The sequence below is a fragment of the Thalassophryne amazonica genome, chromosome 7 (genome assembly GCF_902500255.1).
Source record: "Thalassophryne amazonica chromosome 7, fThaAma1.1, whole genome shotgun sequence".
NCBI lineage: Eukaryota > Metazoa > Chordata > Actinopteri > Batrachoidiformes > Batrachoididae > Thalassophryne > Thalassophryne amazonica.
Window position 1 is genome coordinate 36,510,047 of NC_047109.1, and position 21,194 is coordinate 36,531,240.

Sequence of the window (21,194 nt, forward strand, 5' to 3'; positions counted from 1 at the left end):
CACATGCACTTCCTCCTGTAGTTAGTCTGCACGCTGCCATCAGATGTAAAGCAAATATTTGTTATGGAATTTCCCCAAGGTAAATATGTTCTCTTCATTAAATTGAGCTGTAATTTTGCAACATGTTACAAAAATAAATCTACATTTAAAATACTTGGATTTCGGTAGGAACTAAATTTTGTCAGTTTTGTGAAATTTGAAAGGCAGTACAACACTTAAGTGAATACAGCTTGATGTTGCACTGGAAAACCTTTTCGAAACGGTGCTAGGCCATTTGTTATTTGATTTCATTAATTTGGGCAATAAAAGTACATACATATTAGTACTGTTAAGGATAACACCAAACAACCTTCCAATACAGGTGCTTACTTACAACGTGGTCCTTGGCAAATGTGTGACCAGATAATGTCATTTTTGAAGGACACCAGCATCATTGTTAAATTTTCTTTTATTTACCTGCCAACCTTCTTATTCGCATTCCAGTCCAATAGGTGGCGGTAATGCATCTTTAAGTCTGCTTGCCAACTGCGATTAAGTCCAACAATGGAGCCTCCCCAAAGGAGAGAACGAATTTGGTGCTTTGTTTTTTAGAAACCTGTGGCTTGTATTGGAAAATATAGGAGTGCTGTCTCTATCTCATTGACGTTTAATCGGTGCTCTCTGTCTTAAGACCTGAGGGAGGCAGCAATGCACTGAACGTGCCTAGCCTGCCGACAACCAAGAAGAAGAAGAAGAAGAAGAAGATTAAGTCCAACAGAAGAAGAAGAAACGCATTGCAGCTTTCTGTTCGCTGTATTTTCCTGCTTGGGTTGATCTAATTTGTCTGCAAAGTGATTCTGTCGCCGCTGCATCAGTGTCACTAAATTCTAAAGAAACATACTGGAGTTAGGCAAATGTTATTTCCTTCGCCCATCGTTGTGTTTACAATGAAAATGCAGCGCCGCCATGTTGGCCAGTGAAATGCTCAGTCCGAATTTGTTTTTTTTCCAGCTTTTCTGACATCAAGAAAAGGTAAACTTGTTTTACTGAAATCATTCATATTACAAATTAGATTACAGCGTTTAAACGTTTTAAGACCTGGGTTTGTATTTTACTCAAACTATATCCGTCGTCCTTTGACGGATGTGTGATTGTGATTCAGAACTAGTCTGAGTAGGTAAACAAAATACTAAGTTAAATTATGAAGCCAAAAAGGCCGGTTTTAGGCGTATGGGTGGCTAAATGTCCAAGGAGTCTAATGTAATGCTAGTCAATATTTCAGATTGACTTTGTATGTTCAGTTTTAATGCATACATATCTCCTTAAAGCTGGAATACCGGCAATCTTCAATAGATAAAATATAGTCTGAAGTTTAATATACGAGTAAACTACATCATATTTAGAACCCAGCAAAATTTTGGGGTAATTTTTAATTTGTGGGAACATACATAATTTGAGGGAAATCCATAGCGTATTTCGCCCCAGCGAACGTCAAAACCTGCAGACGAATTCAAGGCTGAAGTGCAGACGTACTTAATAACTCAGATAATAATAGACTCAGATAATAACCATAACTGTACACCGTCAGACACCAGTCACCAGGCAACTCACCTGTCCAAAAGCAGCGTTGCAAAATCCTCGTGAGTTCGATCGCCAGTCTTCTGTCGCAGTTGCTCCAAACGATTTCTTTGGTTCACAATGTTCACTGTCGTTGATCTTCTCTTTTTTGCTCCCTCCAAATAACGTCTTTTCTTCACACTTTCTGTCTATATCGCCGGTCTTCCTCACTTTCTTCCACTTCTATTGTCTCTCTCATCCATCTTGCCTTCTTCAATTTTAAATTTCTATCCCAGCATGCATCGCAGCTAGCGGTGAAACCCCCCATGTGACCTGTGACATCACCCCGATTGCTTCCTGGCTTTCGAATTTTTGGCACTTGCCAATAATTCAGAATTTGCTTCGATACGGACGAATTTTAATCACGTTCAGACTAATATTTTGGGAATCCTTTATATTCACACTAACGAACAAAATTACTTTGGTCCCCATCAAAATTCTAACAATCGTCTCAATTTCAGTATGCTTCCTGGCACTCCAGCTTTAATCTAGAGAACCATATCATAAATGTTTCTTCTCTTCAAACTAACAGGTCTCACAATGGGTGTAAAACACGCAGAGATTTGGTTGCAACTAATGATTATTTTCTTTGATCAGTTATTTTCTCGATTAGTTCCTTGGTTGAAAATGTCGACCCAACGTGATGCCTTCATGTTTAGTTTTGTCAACAACCCAAAGACACTTATATTGCTACCATATAAAGTAGGTAGTGTAATAAAACAGAAAATATTCACATTTAAGAAGTTGAAATTAATATAATATATGAATTTTGTTAAAGAAATGCCTCAAAACTAGTAATCAGTTATCAAAATAGTTGTTGATTAATTTAATAGTTTGTTAATAATGGGTTAATCAGTACAGATCTAGTATACTTAAACTGCATGCTCTATACCAAGCCCATTGGATCACTAAAGGCCAGTTTTCTTTGACTAGTGTGAGTGTACTGTGAGTGAATTCCTGTGCCTGACCCGACATTGAAGAGGTGTTCTGTGGCTCAGTCTCGTTGAACTCAGGCGCAGTTAGGGATGGGTATTGATAAGATGAATAAGATATCATTATCGATTCCGCTTATTGATCCGATTTGTTATCAATTTCCTTATCAACACCTCTTGTGAATATTCTGTGTACTAAAAGTAGGCTGTACAGGTTTTCTTTGTCAACATTTTATTGAGTCTTAAAGTAAATATATATGAAAGTGGTCACTGGGTCCTTGATCTCTGGATTTAAATAAAGTCTGCATGGTGGATCATTGATCTCTGGACTTAAATAAAGTCTACATGGTGGATCTTTGATCTCTGGACATAAATAGAAATAAGCAAAATCTGTAGTTTTTGTCAGTACCATTTCCTTTCAGACATTAATAACATGAATGTCACTCCATACTTCTGAGTTGAGCTCAGCCGGCTGCACGTCAGCAACAATGTAATTCATAAAGAACACAGGACGTCTCATTTTGGGAGGAAAAAACTTTTTGGTCGATTGTAGTTTATTGTTTGTATTACAACATTTGGAAAGAGGTGTCATTTGATTTAAAACGGCAGTACGCTTTGGTTATTAATTCTGGCTGGACTCTAATGTGACTCGGCAGAGAGCGGCACAGCGTTTGGAGCTGTGCAAACGGAACAGAGGATGATTCTCATTTCTTGCCTGCAACAAGACAAGAGTCCCAGTTAGTGACTTTAATCCACACAAAAGTGACTCATGATTGACATCTTTAAATGGCTTCGAGAAGGGCTAAGAAGCAGACTTACCGCTTCTGAAAAGCAGCGAAGCAAAGAACCAATGAAGCAATGGGTCAGAGCACTGCTTCGTTAGTTCAAGCTTCAAAGTGGAGCCGTTACAGAAGCGGTTGATTACAGACCTGCTGCAGGGTCTGTAATCAATGTAGAGAAATGATCATTTTCCCGACAAACACCTTAAGAAACAATGGGCACTCTGAAGGAATGATAAGGGAATCATTAAGCAAAAAGGCTATTGATGTCGGTGGATTGAATCATTTCTTAATGATTCTCTGGGAAAAAAAACTGGTACTCGATACTCATCCCTAGGTGCAATATGCATGTGGTCTGATTAGAAAGGGCAGCGGCGCATAGAGCTCCAATCTAATATCACTGGAGTTTTAAAAAAATAATACCACTAGTGATGTTATGCTCGAAGCAGATGGCTCTACGCAATATCGATCTTTCAAAGCACAAGTGTCAATGCAAAATGTTTTAATGCCTTGCTTCACTCCCCAAATGAAGCTTCATTACATCCCACATGTATTGGTGACGTGTCGCACCGTTTTGAATTCAGGGCGGGAGTTATCAAACTCTCGTAGTGTATATAAACTGACACAATACCTCGGTACTTTGTGGGGTTTTTTGGGGAGAAGGAAAGTTTTGATGTGTGTTGTTAGTAGAGTTTCATTGATTGACAAGAGATTTAGGTAAGATTAGCATTAGATTAGGTAAACCATTATACATTTATACACTCACATTGGCACAGACATTCAGACACTAGTTATTGATTTACACACTGACATACTTACACATATCAAGTACACATACATTGGGAGGAGGCCCCGGGGAAGACCCAGGACACGCTGGAGGGACTACATCTCTCGGCTGGCTTGGGAACGCCTTGGGGTTCCCCTGGAGGAGCTGGGGGAGGTGTGTGTGGATCGGGAGGTCTTGGCGGTTTTGCTTGAGCTGCTGCCCCCGCGACCCGACTCCGGATAAAGTGGAAGAAAATGGATGGATGGATGGAAGTACACATACAGAGAAAGATTAATGGTTAGTTAGTGGATAAGTTTAAAGTGAGTGTAAGAACATTAGAAAGAGTTTATGTGATAGTCTGTATAGTGAGTGTTTGAGAGTGTGAGAGATAGGGAGGATGGAGGATCAAATCAAAAACTTTCACTATTTCATGAGGTGAAAGCTGGCACAAACATTCAACTTGGCTTCGCCTCGTTGAATGGTATGTTCCAGCTTTCACCAAATTAAATATTCGTTTCACTGAAAGAATGTAAAAAGATTCATTATTTGTTTTATATAACGGTTAAAATAGATCCTTGTCATTTAATATTTTATTAATTTAATTTAACAGAAAAGGGACTTGCATTTTGGTGTTCCACTGCTGCTAAAGTCCAAATTGTAACATGTAGTCCAATGACGCTGTGCACTGACTTTGGACTTCCATTAAAAAAAAAAAAAAAGACTTTGTGTAGTTCCTCAGTCCAGCCAAAAATCACGTCAGCATTTCACGTGAACAGGTCTTCATGCATCCAGGTGGCTTACAGCGGAGTGGATTTTGTGTATGTGTTTGTTACAAGAATTAGCAGCGTCAGTTAGCGCAATCAAATCATTGTGTCGTCGTCCCCTGCGCACGTGCACACACGCAACTGGGTCGGTCGACTGTGTGCGTCCTTAGTGCAGCAGAAAAACAAAATCACGCCAGAAATGAGTCCAGCTTTTCATTCTTTCTTCCTGCGAACAGCTTCCAGCAGCACAGTGGATTTGTGGTGTGTGTGTGTGTGTCTTACATCAATTGGCAGCATCAGTTAGCTCAGTTAAATTATGTCTCGGAAGAATTGTTGTCCCTCGCGTGCGCACACGCAACCTGGTCGGTGCTTGTGCGTGCATGTACTACCAAAAAAGACTGTGTAGATCCTCAGTGCAGAAAAAAACAAATCACATCAGAAATTAGTTCAGCTTTTCATTCCAACTTCCTGCCAACAGCCTCCAGACAGTACAGTGTTGTGTGCACGCGCATGTGTGGGTGCGCGTACATGCGCATGCACGAGGACATGTGCAGAGTGCGCTCTAAATGTAATGCAACACGTCATGTGACATACAAAGCACCAATCAAATGACAAGGATCCACTCAGCTGTTATATAAAAGTTAATTTTACTGGCTTGATATCCAGGTCAGAATGGTATTTTAAGATGTATTTTGCAAGCTGTTTTCCATTTGTGTGCACTTGCATATCTGCATTGAAAATGCACATGAAACATTTCAAATCCGGGTACTTCGTCAATAATTTGCCCAGTGTGAAAATGGCAAATCGCTCTCCATGAAGGCACATTCGCATTAAGTCGCCAGCACTGTGACTGCTCTCTCTAGTACTCATATGCATCTCTATGGCGACCACCTATATGCCCTATGCCAAATCAAATCAATTTCAAATCAATTTTATTTATATAGCGCCAAATCACAACAAACAGTTGCCCCAAGGCGCCTTATATTGTAAGGCAAGGCCATACAATAATTATGGAAAAACCCCAACGGTCAAAACGACCCCCTGTGAGCAAGCACTTGGCAACAGTGGGAAGGAAAAACTCCCTTTTAACAGGAAGAAACCTCCAGCAGAACCAGGCTCAGGGAGGGGCAGTCTTCTGCTGGGACTGGTTGGGGCTGAGGGAGAGAACCAGGAAAAAGACATGCTGTGGAGGGGAGCAGAGATCAATCACTAATGATTAAATGCAGAGTGGTGCATACAGAGCAAAAAGAGAAAGAAACACTCAGTGCATCATGGGAACCCCCCAGCAGTCTAAGTCTATAGCAGCATAACTAAGGGATGGTTCAGGGTCACCTGATCCAGCCCTAACTATAAGCTTTAGCAAAAAGGGACGTTTTAAGCCTAATCTTAAAAGTAGAGAGGGTGTCTGTCTCCCTGATCTGAATTGGGAGCTGATTCCACAGGAGAAGAGAAAGCTGAAGGCTCTGCCTCCCATTCTACTCTAACAAACCCTAGGAACTACAAGTAAGCCTGCAGTCTGAGAGCAAAGCGCTCTATTGGGGTGATATGGTACTATGAGGTCCCTAAGATAAGATGGGACCTGATTATTCAAAACCTTATAAGTAAGAAGAAGAATTTTAAATTCTATTCTAGAATTAACAGGAAGCCAATGAAGAGAGGCCAATATGGGTGAGATATGCTCTCTCCTTCTAGTCCCTGTTAGCACTCTAGCTGCAGCATTTTGAATTAACTGAAGGCTTTTCAGGGAACTTTTAGGACAACCTGATAATAATTAATTACAATAGTCCAGCCTAGAGGAAATAAATGCATGAATTAGTTTTTCAGCATCACTCTGAGACAAGACCTTTCTAATTTTAGAGATATTGCGCAAATGCAAAAAAGCAGTCCTACATATTTCTTTAATATGCACATTGAATGACATATCCTGATCAAAAATGACTCCAAGATTTCTCACAGTATTACTAGAGGTCAGGGTAATGCCATCCAGAGTAAGGATCTGGTTAGACACCATGTTTCTAAGATTTGTGGGGCCAAGTACGATAACTTCAGTTTTATCTGAGTTTAAAAGCAGGAAATTAGAGGTCATCCATGTCTTTATGTCTGTAAGACAATCCTGCAGTTTAGCTAATTGGTGTGTGTCCTCTGGCTTCATGGATAGATAAAGCTGGGTATCATCTGCGTAACAATGAAAATTTAAGCAATGCTGTCTAATAATACTGCCTAAGGGAAATATGTATAAAGTGAATAAAATTGGTCCTAGCACAGAACCTTGTGGAACTCCATAATTAACCTTAGTCTGTGAAGAAGATTCCCCATTTACATGAACAAATTGTAATCTATTAGATAAATATGATTCAAACCACCGCAGCGCAGTGCCTTTAATACCTATGGCATGCTCTAATCTCTGTAATAAAATTTTATGGTCAACAGTATCAAAAGCTGCACTGAGGTCTAACAGAACAAGCACAGAGATGAGTCCACTGTCTGAGGCCATAAGAAGATCATTTGTAACCTTCACTAATGCTGTTTCTGTACTATGATGAATTCTAAAACCTGACTGAAACTCTTCAAATAGACCATTCCTCTGCAGATGATCAGGTAGCTGTTTCACAACTACCCTTTCAAGAATTTTTGAGACAAAAGGAAGGTTGGAGATTGGCCTATAATTAGCTAAGATAGCTGGGTCAAGTGATGGCTTTTTAAGTAATGGTTTAATTACTGCCACCTTAAAAGCCTGTGGTACATAGCCAACTAATAAAGATAGATTGATGATATTTAAGATCGAAGCATTAATTAATGGTAGGGCTTCCTTGAGCAGCGTGGTAGGAATGGGGTCTAATAGACATGTTAATGGTTTGGAGTAAGTAACTAATGAAAATAACTCAGACAGAACAATCGGAGAGAAAGAGTCTGAAAGCAGCCAAAGATAACGATACGTCTTTGGGATGGTTATGAGTAATTTTTTCTCTAATAGTTAAAATTTTATTAGCAAAGAAAGTCATGAAGTCATTACTAGTTAAAGTTAAAGGAATACTCGGATCAATAGAGCTCTGACTCTTTGTCAGCCTGGCTACAGTGCTGAAAAGAAACCTGGGGTTGTTCTTATTTTCTTCAATTAGTGATGAGTAGTAAGATGTCCTAGCTTTACGGAGGGCTTTTTTATAAAGCAACAGACTCTTTTTCCAGGCTAAGTGAAGATCTTCTAAATTAGTGAGACGCCATTTCCTCTCCAACTTACGGGTTATCTGCTTTAAGCTGCGAGTTTGTGAGTTATACCACGGAGTCAGGCACTTCTGATTTAAAGCTCTCTTTTTCAGAGGAGCTACAGCATCCAAAGTTGTCTTCAATGAGGATGTAAAACTATTGACGAGATACTCTATCTCACGTACAGAGTTTAGGTAGCTACTCTGCACTGTGTTGGTATATGGCATTAGAGAACATAAAGAAGGAATCATATCCTTAAACCTAGTTACAGCGCTTTCTGAAAGACTTCTAGTGTAATGAAACTTATTCCCCACTGCTGGGTAGTCCATCAGAGTAAATGTAAATGTTATTAAGAAATGATCAGACAGAAGGGAGTTTTCAGGGAATACTGTTAAGTCTTCAATTTCCATACCATAAGTCAGAACAAGATCTAAGATATGATTAAAGTGGTGGGTGGACTCATTTACATTTTGAGCAAAGCCAATTGAGTCTAATAATAGATTAAATGCAGTGTTGAGGCTGTCATTCTCAGCATCTGTGTGGATGTTAAAATCGCCCACTATAATTATCTTATCTGAGCTAAGCACTAAGTCAGACAAAAGGTCTGAAAATTCACAGAGAAACTCACAGTAAGGACCAGGTGGACGATAGATATAACAAATAAAACATAATAACAAATAAAACTGGTTTTTGGGACTTCCAATTTGGATGGACAAGACTAAGAGTCAAGCTTTCAAATGAATTAAAGCTCTGTCTGGGTTTTTGATTAATTAATAAGCTGGAATGGAAGATTGCTGCTAATCCTCTGCCTCGGCCCGTGCTACGAGCATTCTGGCATTTAGTGTGACTCGGGGGTGTTGACTCATTTAAACTAACATATTCATCCTGCTGTAACCAGGTTTCTGTATGGCAGAATAAATCAATATGTTGATCAATTATTATATCATTTACTAACAGGGACTTAGAAGTGAAAGACCTTATGTTTAATAGACCACATTTAACTGTTTTAGTCTGTGGTGCAGTTGAAGGTGCTATATTATTTTTTCTTTTTGAATTTTTATGCTTAAATAGATTTTTGCTGGTTATTGGTGGTCTGGGAACAGGCACCGTCTCTATAGGGATGGGGTCTCTCCTAACAAGACCAGGTTTTCCCCAGAAGCTTTGCCAATTATCTATGAAGCCCACCTAATTTTTTTTTTTTTTTTTTTTTTGCCAAGATTCAGCTCTGGGGTTAGGTCACAAGTAATCTCAAAACCTCACACATGCACACACACACAGACACACACACTCTTCCTCCTGCATTTAGTTTTCATGATCCTGTTAGAAGTGTTGTGAAAGTGTAGTGACACGGACCCACAACAGGGGGCGTAAATGAACGGACAATGAAAGAGTCAAATATGAACACTTTACTGTTGTGAAAAGCACAACCAAACACAGCAGATTACAGAATGTGTACAATAGTCAATTAACAAAGGTGACATGTGGGCAGGCTCGAGGATAGAGGACGTCTGTCCTGAGAAGAACCTGAACCACACGATTTCCTCCACCACCGAACCTGGAGAATACTGGAGCCGCCAAGTCCCGAAAACCCCAGGTGGCCACCGTCTCCGCGTGTTGGATCTGGTACTGCTGGCGAGGAGCAGAGACAATCAGATGTGGGTGTGTGAACACCCAGTAACAACAATGGTGGAAATTCCACCTCCACCTCTCATACAGAAAGCTGGCACATGCAGTAGTATGTGTACTTATCAAAGGTTTGGAGTGAAGATGTCAGTCCAAACCCAGCCTCCAGCTACAAGCACTCACAAAACCTACTGCAAAAATAACACAAGCAAACACTGTCTGTGGTAGACAAAACAATGGCTGAGAACAAATTACCTCCTAAGGTAGACGATATCTCGGCAACGAGGTGGAGATGACGTCCGGTCTTTATGGAGTGGGATGATGAAGTGTAGATGGGTGACAGCTGTCACCCCCGGCTGTGTCCGTGGCGGCAGCGCCCTCTCGTGCCTGAAGCCCGCACTTCAGGCAGGGCGCCTTCTGGTGGTGGGCCAGCAGTACCTCCTCTTCTGGCGGCCCACACAGCAGGACCCCCCCCCCCCTCAACGGGCGCCTCCTGGCGCCCGACCAGGCTTATCCGGGTGACGGCGGTAGAAATCGGCCAGGAGGGCCGGATCCAGGATGAAGCTCCTCTTTACCCAGGAGCGTTCTTCGGGTCCATACCCCTCCCAGTCCACCAAATACTGGAACCCTCGGCCCATCCGATGGACGTCCAGGACCCGGCGCACCGTCCAAGCCGGCTCCCCGTCGATGATCCGGGCAGGAGGCGGCGCCGGTCCAGGAGCACAGAGGGGTGAGGTGTGGTGAGGTTTGATTCTTGACACATGAAAAACCGGGTAGATCTGCAGTGAAGCTGGGAGTCGGAGCTTCACTGCAGCAGGACTGAGGATTTTGAGGATTTTGTACGGTCCAATGTACCTGTCCTTGAGCTTCGGAGAGTCCACCTGGAGGGGGATGTCCTTTGTGGATAGCCACACCTCCTGCCCGGGCTGGTAAGCAGGGGCCTGGGACCGCCGGCGGTCTGCACGGGTCTTCGCCCTCGTCCGGGCCTTTAACAAGGCAGAACGGGCGGAGCGCCACACCCGACGGCACTTCCGCAGGTGGACCTGGACCGAGGGCACACCGACCTCTCCCTCCACCACGGGAAACAACGGGGGCTGATACCCCAAACACACCTCAAATGGGGAGAGGCTGGTGGCAGAGGACACCTGGCTGTTATGTGCATACTCGATCCAGGCCAGATGTTCACTCCAGGCCGTCGGGTGTGCGGACGTCACACAGCGCAGGGCTTGCTCCAATTCCTGATTGGCCCGTTCTGCCTGTCCATTGGTCTGCGAGTGATACCCGGACGAGAGGCTCACAGTGGCCCCCAGTTCCCGGCAGAAGCTCCTCCAGTCGTCTGAGGAAAACTGGGGACCACGATCAGAGACGATGTCGGTAGGTATCCCATGCAGACGGACGACGTGGTGGACCAGGAGGTCTGCAGTCTCCTAGGCCGTGGGGAGCTTCGGGAGGGCCACGAAGTGGGCCGCCTTGGAGAATCGGTCCACTATCGTGAAGATGGTCGTCATGCCCTGGGACGGCGGGAGGCCCGTGACAAAATCCAGACCGATGTGTGACCAGGGGCGATGAGGCATAGGAAGTGGCTGAAGAAGTCCCTGTGCATTCTGGTGGTCTGCCTTGCCCCTGGCACAGGTGGTGCAGGCCTGGATATATTCCCAGACGTCGGCCTCCAGGGACGCCCACCAGAAGCGCTGCCGGACCACTGCCACGATCCTTCGCACCCCCGGATGACAGGAGAGCTTAGAACCGTGACAGAAATCCAAGACAGCAGCTCTTGCCTCCGGTGGGACGTAGAGTCTGTTCTTCGGCCCTGGTCCGGGCTCCGTGCCAGGGCCTCCCGGACGGTCTTCTCCACGTCCCAGGTGAGGGTGGCCACGATAGTGGACTCCGGAATGATGGGCTCCGGTGGATCTGACAGCTCAGTCTTGACTTCATCTTCATGCACCCGGGACAAGGCATCCGATCTCTGCTTCTTGGTCCCGGGGCGGTAGGTGATCCGGAAGTCAAAACGCCAGAAGAACAGTGACCAGCGGGCTTGCCTGGGGTTCAGCTGCTTGGCGATTCTGATATACTCCAGGTTCCGATGGTCAGTGAAAACCGTGAATGGCACAGACGCTCCCTCCAACAGGTGTCTCCACTCCTCAAGCGCCTCTTTCACCACAAGGAGTTCTCGATTGCCGACGTCATAGTTCCGTTCAGCCGGGGTCAACCTGCGGGAAAAATAGGCACACGGGTGAAGGACCTTATCGGTCTCTCCACTCTGGGATAGCACGGCTCCTATCCCTGAGTCAGAGGCGTCCACTTCAACCACAAACTGATGGCTAAGGTCGGGCTGCACCAGCACTGGTGCAGTCGAGAACCGTCGTTTCAACTCCTTGAACGCGGCTTCGCACCGATCCGAACAGGTGAAGGGGACTTTAGGAGAGGTCAGGGCTGTCAGGGGGCTAACTACCTGGCTATAGCCCTTTGTGAACCTCCTGTAGAAATTTGCAAAGCCGAGGAACTGTTGCAGCTTCCTACGGCTTGTAGGTTGGGGCCAATCTCTCACCGCCGCAACCTTGGCCGGATCAGGGGCGACGGAGTTAGAGGAGATGATAAACCCCAGGAAGGACAAAGAAGTGCGGTGAAACTCACACTTCTCGCCCTTCACAAACAGCCGGTTCTCCAACAACTGCTGCAGGACCTGACGTACATGCTGGACATGAGTCTCAGGGTCCGGAGAAAAGATGAGAATATCGTCCAGATATACGAAGACGAATCGGTGCAGGAAGTCCCGCAAGACATCGTTTACCAAAGCTTGGAACGTTGTGGGGGTGTTAGTGAGGCCGAACGGCATGACCAGGTACTCAAAGTGACCTAATGGGGTGTTAAATGCCGTCTTCCATTCGTCTCCCTTCCGGACCCGAACCAGGTGATACGCATTCCGAAGATACAATTTTGTAAAGATTTTGGCTCCATGCAGGGGGGTGAACACGGAATCCAACAAGGGCAACGGGTATCGATTGCGAACCGTAATCTCATGTAATCCCTGTAATCAATGCATGGATGGAGTCCGCCATCTTTCTTGCCCACAAAAAAGAAACCTGCACCCATCGGGGAGGTGGAATTTCGGATCAACCCGGCAGCTAATGAGTCCCGGATGTAGGTCTCCAACCCGATGGCAGGTTTCGCTCCACTGAACCACCACCCCAGACGGCCAATCAATCCGGGGATTGTGTTTCAACATCCACAGGAAGCCCAAAATCACGCGGGAGGTAAAAGGAGTCACAAAAAACTCGATCTCCTCCCGATGATTTCCAGACACCACCAGAGTTACTGGTTGTGTCTTGTGCGTGATTAAAGGGAGAAGGGTGCCATCTAGTGCCCGCACCTGCAATGGTGAAGGAAGCGCCACCAGAGGTAGCCCTGCTTCCCTAGCCCATCTGCTATCCAGCAGATTCCCTTCTGACCCCGTGTCCACCAGTGCTGGGGCTTGAAGGGTTAAATCCCCACTCAGGATTGTAACTGGGAGTCGTGTGGCAATACGTGTGTGTCCCACGTGCATGTTATGACCCCCCTTTAGCCCAGTCTCTAAAGGCGAGTGTTGTCGTTTTGGCCGTTTGGGGCAGTTTTTCTGTATTTGCTCCTTTGAGCTGCAGAAAAAACACTCCCCGTGGACCAGCCTCCTCATTCTGTCATTTGATCTTATCTTGGCCCTGTGCATCTCCCTAGCAACGTCAGCAGGGGGTGCTGTTGCCCCACGGAGCGCTGCGGCTGTGGAGCGTGGGGAGGGCGGAACCTTTTCAGACCCGGAAGGGAGAGGGACGACGTGTGCCCGGCCACGTCCTTCGTCTCGCTCCCGACGGCGTTCCTCTAACCGATTGTCTAACCGTATAACGAGATCAATAAGTCCATCCAAATCCTGCGGTTCATCCTTAGCTACCAGGTGCTCCTTCAGGACCGACGACAGTCCGTTTATGAAGGCGGCGCAGAGCGCAGTGTTATTCCAGCCGGATCTCGCAGCCGCGATGCGGAAGTCGACTGCATAAGCGGCTGCGCTCCGGCGCCCCTGTCTCATTGACAGCAGCACTGTTGAAGCGGTCTCTCCTCTATTAGGGTGATGAAAAACCATTTTGAATTCCCTCACAAACCCAGCATACGTGAGAAGGAGCCGTGAATTTTGCTCCCAAAGCGCCGTAGCCCAAGCGCGTGCCTCACCAGGAAGCCAGTTAATGACATAAGCCACCTTATTGGCGTCAGACGCGTACATTACGGGACGTTGTGCAAAGACGAACGAAAGTCGAATGAACGAAAGCATAAGAAAGTCCGCGCACGTCTCCACACAACCCCCGTACGGTTCTGGGGGACTTATGTATGCTTCAGGGGAAGGAGGGGGGGGTCGTGGAACGACCAGTGGAACGTTGATATTGTGCACTGGGTCGGTAGGACGAGGAGCTGCAGCAGCGCCCTGAGCGCGCGCTTCCACCTGTGCGGTGAGAGCCTCCATCCTGCGATTGAGGATGACGTTTTGCTCAGTCATCAGATCCAACTGAGCAGTAAAGGCGGTGAGGATTTGCTGCAACTCGCCAATCACGCCTCCTGCAGACGCCAGTGCATCCTGCTCTCCCATTGGCTGTCCAACAGATGGTTGACGCCCCTCGGGATCCATGACGCTGGCCGAGATATCCTGTTGTGAAAGTGTAGTGACATGGACCCACAACAGGGGGCGTAAATGAACGGACAATGAAAGAGTCAAATATGAACACTTTACTGTTGTGAAAAGCACAACCAAACACAGCAGATTACAGAATGTGTACAATAGTCAATTAACAAAGGTGACGTGTGGGCAGGCTCGAGGATAGAGGACGTCTGTCCTGAGAAGAACCGGAACCACACGATTTCCTCCACCACCGAACCTGGAGAATACTGGAGCCGCCAAGTCCCGAAAACCCCAGGTGGCCACCGTCTCCGCGTGTCGGATCTGGTACTGCTGGCGAGGAGCAGAGACAATCAGATGTGGGTGTGTGAACACCCAGTAACAACAATGGTGGAAATTCCACCTCCACCTCTCATACAGAAAGCTGGCACGTGCAGTAGTATGTGTACTTATCAAAGGTTTGGAGTGAAGACGTCAGTCCAAACCCAGCCTCCAGCTGCAAGCACTCACAAAACCTACTGCAAAAATAACCCAAGCAAACACTGTCTGTGGTAGACAAAACAATGGCTGAGAACAAATTACCAGTCTTTATGGAGTGGGATGATGAAGTGTAGATGGGTGACAGCTGTCAAGCGATAATGAGTGACAGCTGTCACCCCCGGCTGTGTCCGTGGCGGCAGCGCCCTCTCTGCCTGAAGCCCGCACTTCAGGCAGGGCGCCCTCTGGTGGTGGGCCAGCAGTACCTCCTCTTCTGGCGGCCCACACAACAAGAAGGAAAAGAAAATATTCCCAATGGAATTTCCCTCAGATAAATATGTTCTCTTATTAAAATGAGCCGTAACTTTGCAACATGTTACAAAATTAAGTCAACATTATAATGCTTCGATTTAGGTAGAAACACTGTCATTCTGACCGCAATATTCCTGGGTGTGCAGAGGCAGCTTGAATGCATCATTTAGTTCCAGGAGTTTAGTTAAGGAGCCAGTCAATGTGGCAGCAGATGCAACAACTTTACAAAGTGGCACCCTGAGTAAAATAAAGCCGTTTAAGAGAAAGAGGGTTTGCCAGCTGTTCTTACTGACTGCGCTGATCATCTGAAATGGACTTATTGAGTATTTGATGAGATGAGATTTATTGTCATTGTAATGACACGAGTGCAATAACAACGAAATTTAAAGCAAAGCACTGTGTTTGTGTATTTTTAAAAACACTGCTGTTTGTTCCACTGGGTGTTCGCCTCACAGATGAAGTGAAAGAACGAATGCCTTTATCCTGCTGATTCTTATCGGATTCTATCAAATTTTTCACCTATTTGATAACAGCGGATTTATCAATGTGGCTTTTGCCGATAAGCTCCACTTCACAGCCCAGTTTTTCAAGCTCAGCCCTCCAGTGACTGAGGATTTTGCCAACCGCTGGCATTTGTGGCTTGGGAAAGCTCTGAAACTTGTAATGATGTGAACAATAAATATCTGGGAACACCCTAAATTTGAATATCTGCACGATGGCGCTGACATATAACATGATCGTGCAGCATCATTGTTCCATTGCTAACAGATTTTCCTGGTTTGTCAAAATGTTATGTTACCAGTTCATTCAAAGATCTGTTCTCACATACCTTTTGTCTTGATTTGTATGAAAGCATCCTCATAAAATAATGTTTTTGCATTAGAGTATCTCAGAATAAAAAGTATTTAATTTTAATTTAATTTAATCAGGGGGGCGGATCCACAGACCCTTCTCCCCTCGGGTGCTCTACCCTCACACAGATGCTTCACATCGGTGTTCGTCTGTACCAAACTGTCCACTAAAATAATCATTCAAAAAACTAAATAAAATTTTCACTGGCACCCATGCAAATGTGATTTATCACAGCTCTAATATGCTGGAAAAGCTTGAAAATGGACTTTGAAAGTGCTTGAATTTGATCAGTTTAAATTTTTAAACACATTTTCTTCCTCTTTTTGCCTCTCTGACTTTGTCTCCAAACCGTACCACCTGAATTGTCCTTCTAATATGTTCATTCCTATTCCTGCCCATCCTTGTCACTCCCAAAGAAAATTGCATCTTCAGCTCTGCCTCCTGTCTTTTTGTTAGTGCCACCGTCTCTAAGCCATAAAACATAACTGGTCTCACTACTGTCCTGTAACCTTTCCCCTTCAATCTTCCTGCTGTCACAAATCACTCCTGCCTCCTTTCTCCACCCATTCCATGTTGCCTGCACTCTACGGCTGCCACGATTAGTCAACTAGTCACGATTATGTTGACTATCAAAAATGTCACCAACTAATTAAAAAATAGATGTTATCTTTTATTTTTTTAAGCTTTGTTTTCCACTCAAAACTTGCTGTACCTTCCGCTGCCTTTCTGTCCTTGACGTACATGCACAGTCGTGGTAATCCAGGTCAGCTGTGATGCCACTGTAAAAGTTGTCATGGCTAGCCGGCAATCGCGCTGTAAAGTTTTGGGAGCATTTTAACCAAATTAAATGGGCAATGCAAAATCTACAAGGCAGAACTTGCCTTCCACAGCAGTACAAAGGTGATGCAGGGGCATCTGAGAAGGAAACACATTGTGGTTGATTCTGACGAAGTGAGACAGTCATCTCAGTAAACTAATTGGCAAGTTAGCTGCTAACATTAATGTCTATAGTAAGCTACTTACTTAGCTGTAAACAATAACATTAACAACGGCGATTTCGTTAGCCTTAGCACATGTATGTGTTTGTAATAACATCATAACAGTGATGTCATGTTTGAATAGGAAATGTGATAATGCTAAAACGCTACGTCAGTGCTAAAAAATATGTTCCTTTTCAATGGACAACTTTGTTACATAGTAAAAGTAGAATGAACTAGACGTAAGAAAAGGACGTAAGAAAATTATTGGCATTTATTTATTTGTCTGTCTGTCTTTTAACAAGATTACATCAAAACTGCTGCTCAGTTTTTGATGAAATTTTCACCACAGACAGATATTAGGCCAAGGAAGACTCCGTTAAATTTTGGAGGGGATCCGGATTCTGGATCAAGTTTCACCTTGTATAGGCTTTGAAGGATTAGTTTTAGCAGGATTACATCCAAACTACTGCACAGATTCTCACCACATTTGCACCACAGATGCCTATTACGCCATGGAAGACCCCATTAATTTTTGGAGGTGATCTGGATCCGGATTCTGGATCAAATTTCACTTAAGGATGCACCGATCCACATTTTTTCACTTCCGATCCTGATACTTGAATTTGGATATCTGCCGATACGATACTATTCCGATACCAGAGCTCTGTTTGCTTTAATATTATTATTATTGTCATTATTGATGGTTTTATATGAGGATATTTTTGTATTCCCATTTATACAGCTTCATGATGAAGTGGGATTTTCTTAAAAAGGAGACCTGAAAGTTGCAGTCCGAGGTTTGATGTTTTGGTGAAACAATTAAGTGCTTTTTTTTGAGAATTTTAGAGACTTATTTTTATAAACTTAAAAGAGAAAAGAGATATCTCTCTCTCTCTCTCTCTCTCTCTCTCTCTCTCTCTCTCTCTCTCTCTCTCTCTCTCTCTCTCAATTTTCAATTTTAATGGAGCTTAATTGACATGGGAAACGTGTTTACATTGTCAAAGCAAGTGTTAAAGTAAAAATTAGAAATGAAGTCCTCTCCTGGATCGTAAAACTCCGCAGGTTGTATCGTAAATTTCTGATCCATGAGTTATATTGGTATCAGAAGCCGATACCAATCGGATCGTCCCATCCCTACATTGGCCTGTCACAGACTGTCATTTGCTTCATGCTACAGAATCCAGGGATGACCTCAGGGCCCACATAGGAATAACTACCTATTTTTCTTCTTTCAGACATGGAGCAGCATTTGGTGGGTAAAGGCGCTTTTCCTGAGCAGCAGGAGCCGAGTCTACATTTGGAGCAGGATGGCCCAACGTCCTCAAATATTAAAGAAGAACAGGGGCAACAGCAGCTTCATTGGTTGGAAGAGGCTGTTGTCACAGAGTTCCCCTTCACTGTTCTCCCCATGAAGAGTGAAAATGTTGAAGAAAATCCACCATCACCGCTTCATGAAAGCCAAGCTGATGAGAACACAGAAGCTGTAGCCAGCAGTTCATCTGAACACAGCACACTAAAAACACATGCTAATGGATTTACTTGCCCTGACTGTGGAAAATGCTTTGGACTAAAGTACAATCTGAACAAACACAGGATAATTCATATAGTTGAGAAACAGTTTGGTTGTTCTGAGTGTGGCCGCAAATTTGGACAAAAAGACGGTTTGGACAACCATATTAGAATACATACAGGTGAAAAGCCATTTGTCTGTTCTGTGTGCAATAGAAGATTTGGGCGTAAGGACACACTGAACAATCACATGAGAGTTCATACGGGGGAGAAACCATTTAGCTGTTCTGAATGTGGTGAAAGATTTGGACGTAAAATTCAATTGAAAAAACACACAAGAATTCATACAGGGGAGAAACCATTTGGCTGTTCTGAATGTGGTAAAAGGTTTAGGTGTAAGCAGACTCTAAACACCCACATCAGTATTCATACAGGACTCAAACCATTTGGGTGTTCAGAGTGTGATAAAAGGTTTGGGTGTAGGCAGTCTCTTTACAGTCATGTGAGAATGCATTCAGGAGTTAAACCATTTAGCTGTTCTGTGTGTGGCAAAAGATTTGGACGAAAGGAGAAAATGGACACCCACATGAGCGTTCATACAGGACAGAAACCATTTGCCTGTACACAGTGTAATAAAACATTTAGACAAAAAACACAGCTGGACAACCACATTCGCATTCATACAGGTGAGAAACCATTCACCTGCTTTGAGTGTGGTAGGAGGTTTGGGATTAAGTCCAATTTGAAGAGACACATGACCATTCATACAGGAGTGAAACAGTTTGGCTGCTCTGTGTGTGGTAGATATTTTATGTTACAGCGCAGTCTGAAAGTACACATGATGAGACTTCATAGAGAATAGAAGCCATTTCACTGCTTTGTTCTGAGTGTCGTGGAAGACAAAAGGTTAATCTGCAAACATAGGAGACACGTAATAGAAATGACATCCAAAACTCAATAGTGCAAACGTTTAGGACAAAGGAACCAGCTGAGTGAGACATGAGAATTGATTGTTATAACAATGCAAAGCACAAGTCTCAATCTGCTACTCTAACAAAGCTCTCACAAAGCGAGAGCTGTGTTCAGGTCCTCTACAGTAAGACAGGCTCGGTTCTGGTGGAGGTTGGCATCCGCCATGGCTGTGCCTAGTCACCAGTCCTGTTTGTAATATTCATGGACAAGATATCGAGGTGTAGTCAGAGGGGACGAGGGTCTCATCACTGCTTTTTGACAATGATGTGGTCCTGTTAGCATCATCGGTCTGTGACCTCCAGCACTCACTGGGTTTGTTCACAACTGAGTGTGAAGCGGCTGGGATGAGGATCAGTACCTCTAAATCTGAAGCCATGGTTCTTAACAGGAAGCTGATGGATTGCCTACTCTGGCTAGGGAATGAGGTCTTGCCACAAGTGAAAGAGTTCAAGTACCTCTGGGTTGTGTTCACAAGTGAGGGGACAATGGAGTGTGAGATTGGCCAGAGAATCAGCGCAACAGGGACGATATTGCATTCTCTTTACTGTACTGTTGTGATGAAAAGGGAGTTGAGCTGAAAGGCAGAACAAACAATTTAGAATATCTCAAATAAGCTAAACAAGTAGACAAATGAGTGTACAATTACAAATAAAACAAATCAAATATTTGCCAATGGGAGGTAGATTTAAGGTGTTAACTCTAGTTAAAGGTCAAAGAAAATGTACTTTTTAATGTCGCTGAACAGAGCAAAAGAATGGCTTTTCTGTTGTAAAGCTGAACTGCCAGCATGACTTTATCATCAAACCAGTTGGGAAAAAATTTTTGTATTTGTTAGGAGGCAACTGATCAGATTTTCTCTGAACGACGACAAACCATGCATCGTTACTACTTGTGAGGTTTTAAGGTCATATGACATGGTGACACCATGTGGTGCTGGAAAGGTTGGGCTGAAATTCTTAGCAATATGCACTGGCCTCATCCTAATATCCGATTTCACAAATTCAGATTTTGAAGTGTATTCACACTTAAGTGTGTGAGGGTTTGTTGCTGTCCCACTGTGACATTAACTCCACAAGGGCCCTTAGGCAGACATGAGCCCTTTTTGCCTGCTTTCTGCAAATCTGTGACACCAAGCTGGGGGTTACCAGGGGAAACCCGGAGTTTCAGAAAGGTAAACAACCATTACCCAGCTGCAGCTGTTGACTCGATACAAACCACACCCCTTCAAAAAAAATGAACAAAACATGGCATATTGGGTGCACAATGCCTAAATTGACACACACACAGCTCTGTGGGACTGGGCCTAACACACATCAAATTACATAAAAAAATGAAATTTGCACCATATTTAAATTTTAACTTGAGCGACCACAATAGAAATAAGTATTTGAGACTTGTCATCCCCCCTTGTGTAGATTTACTTTCATACATGTATGTTTGCCAACTTAAACTGGCTCAAGATGTGGCTGTTTAGAGTTCAAAAACATTATAAATCTTGATTTATTTAGTCCACTTTGCAGAGGCTCATTGATGTCTGATGTGGTTCCATCAAGTGGGGAAATGGCCCATTACTTAAGGCACTGGGAGGCCGTTAGCCCATCCCACCCTTTTGAAATATGAATCACTGCTTTCTGGTGTTCACTAATGTCCCAACCACCCTACCTGATCAGCGCTGAAGACTACTGTCCTGCAGGCTAGCATAGAAGAAGGCAGCTGTGTGCAGACTGGAGCTGTCTTGGCTGTATTCATTTTGTCTGTTCATCTGTTCAACCTCATAATAATGTTGCTTATT

At 44.1% G+C, this 21,194-nt stretch overlaps 1 protein-coding gene across 1 annotated transcript; it reads left to right on the forward strand.

Annotated features, from left to right (window-relative positions):
- Positions 1 to 768: 768 nt before the first annotated feature.
- Positions 769 to 21,194, forward strand: LOC117513789 (gastrula zinc finger protein XlCGF8.2DB-like). Its single transcript, XM_034174018.1, has 2 exons — positions 769 to 1,011; positions 18,157 to 21,194. Exon 2 carries the CDS (start codon positions 18,159 to 18,161, stop codon positions 19,290 to 19,292), a length of 1,134 nt encoding a protein of 377 aa, XP_034029909.1. The 5' UTR covers positions 769 to 1,011; positions 18,157 to 18,158; the 3' UTR covers positions 19,293 to 21,194.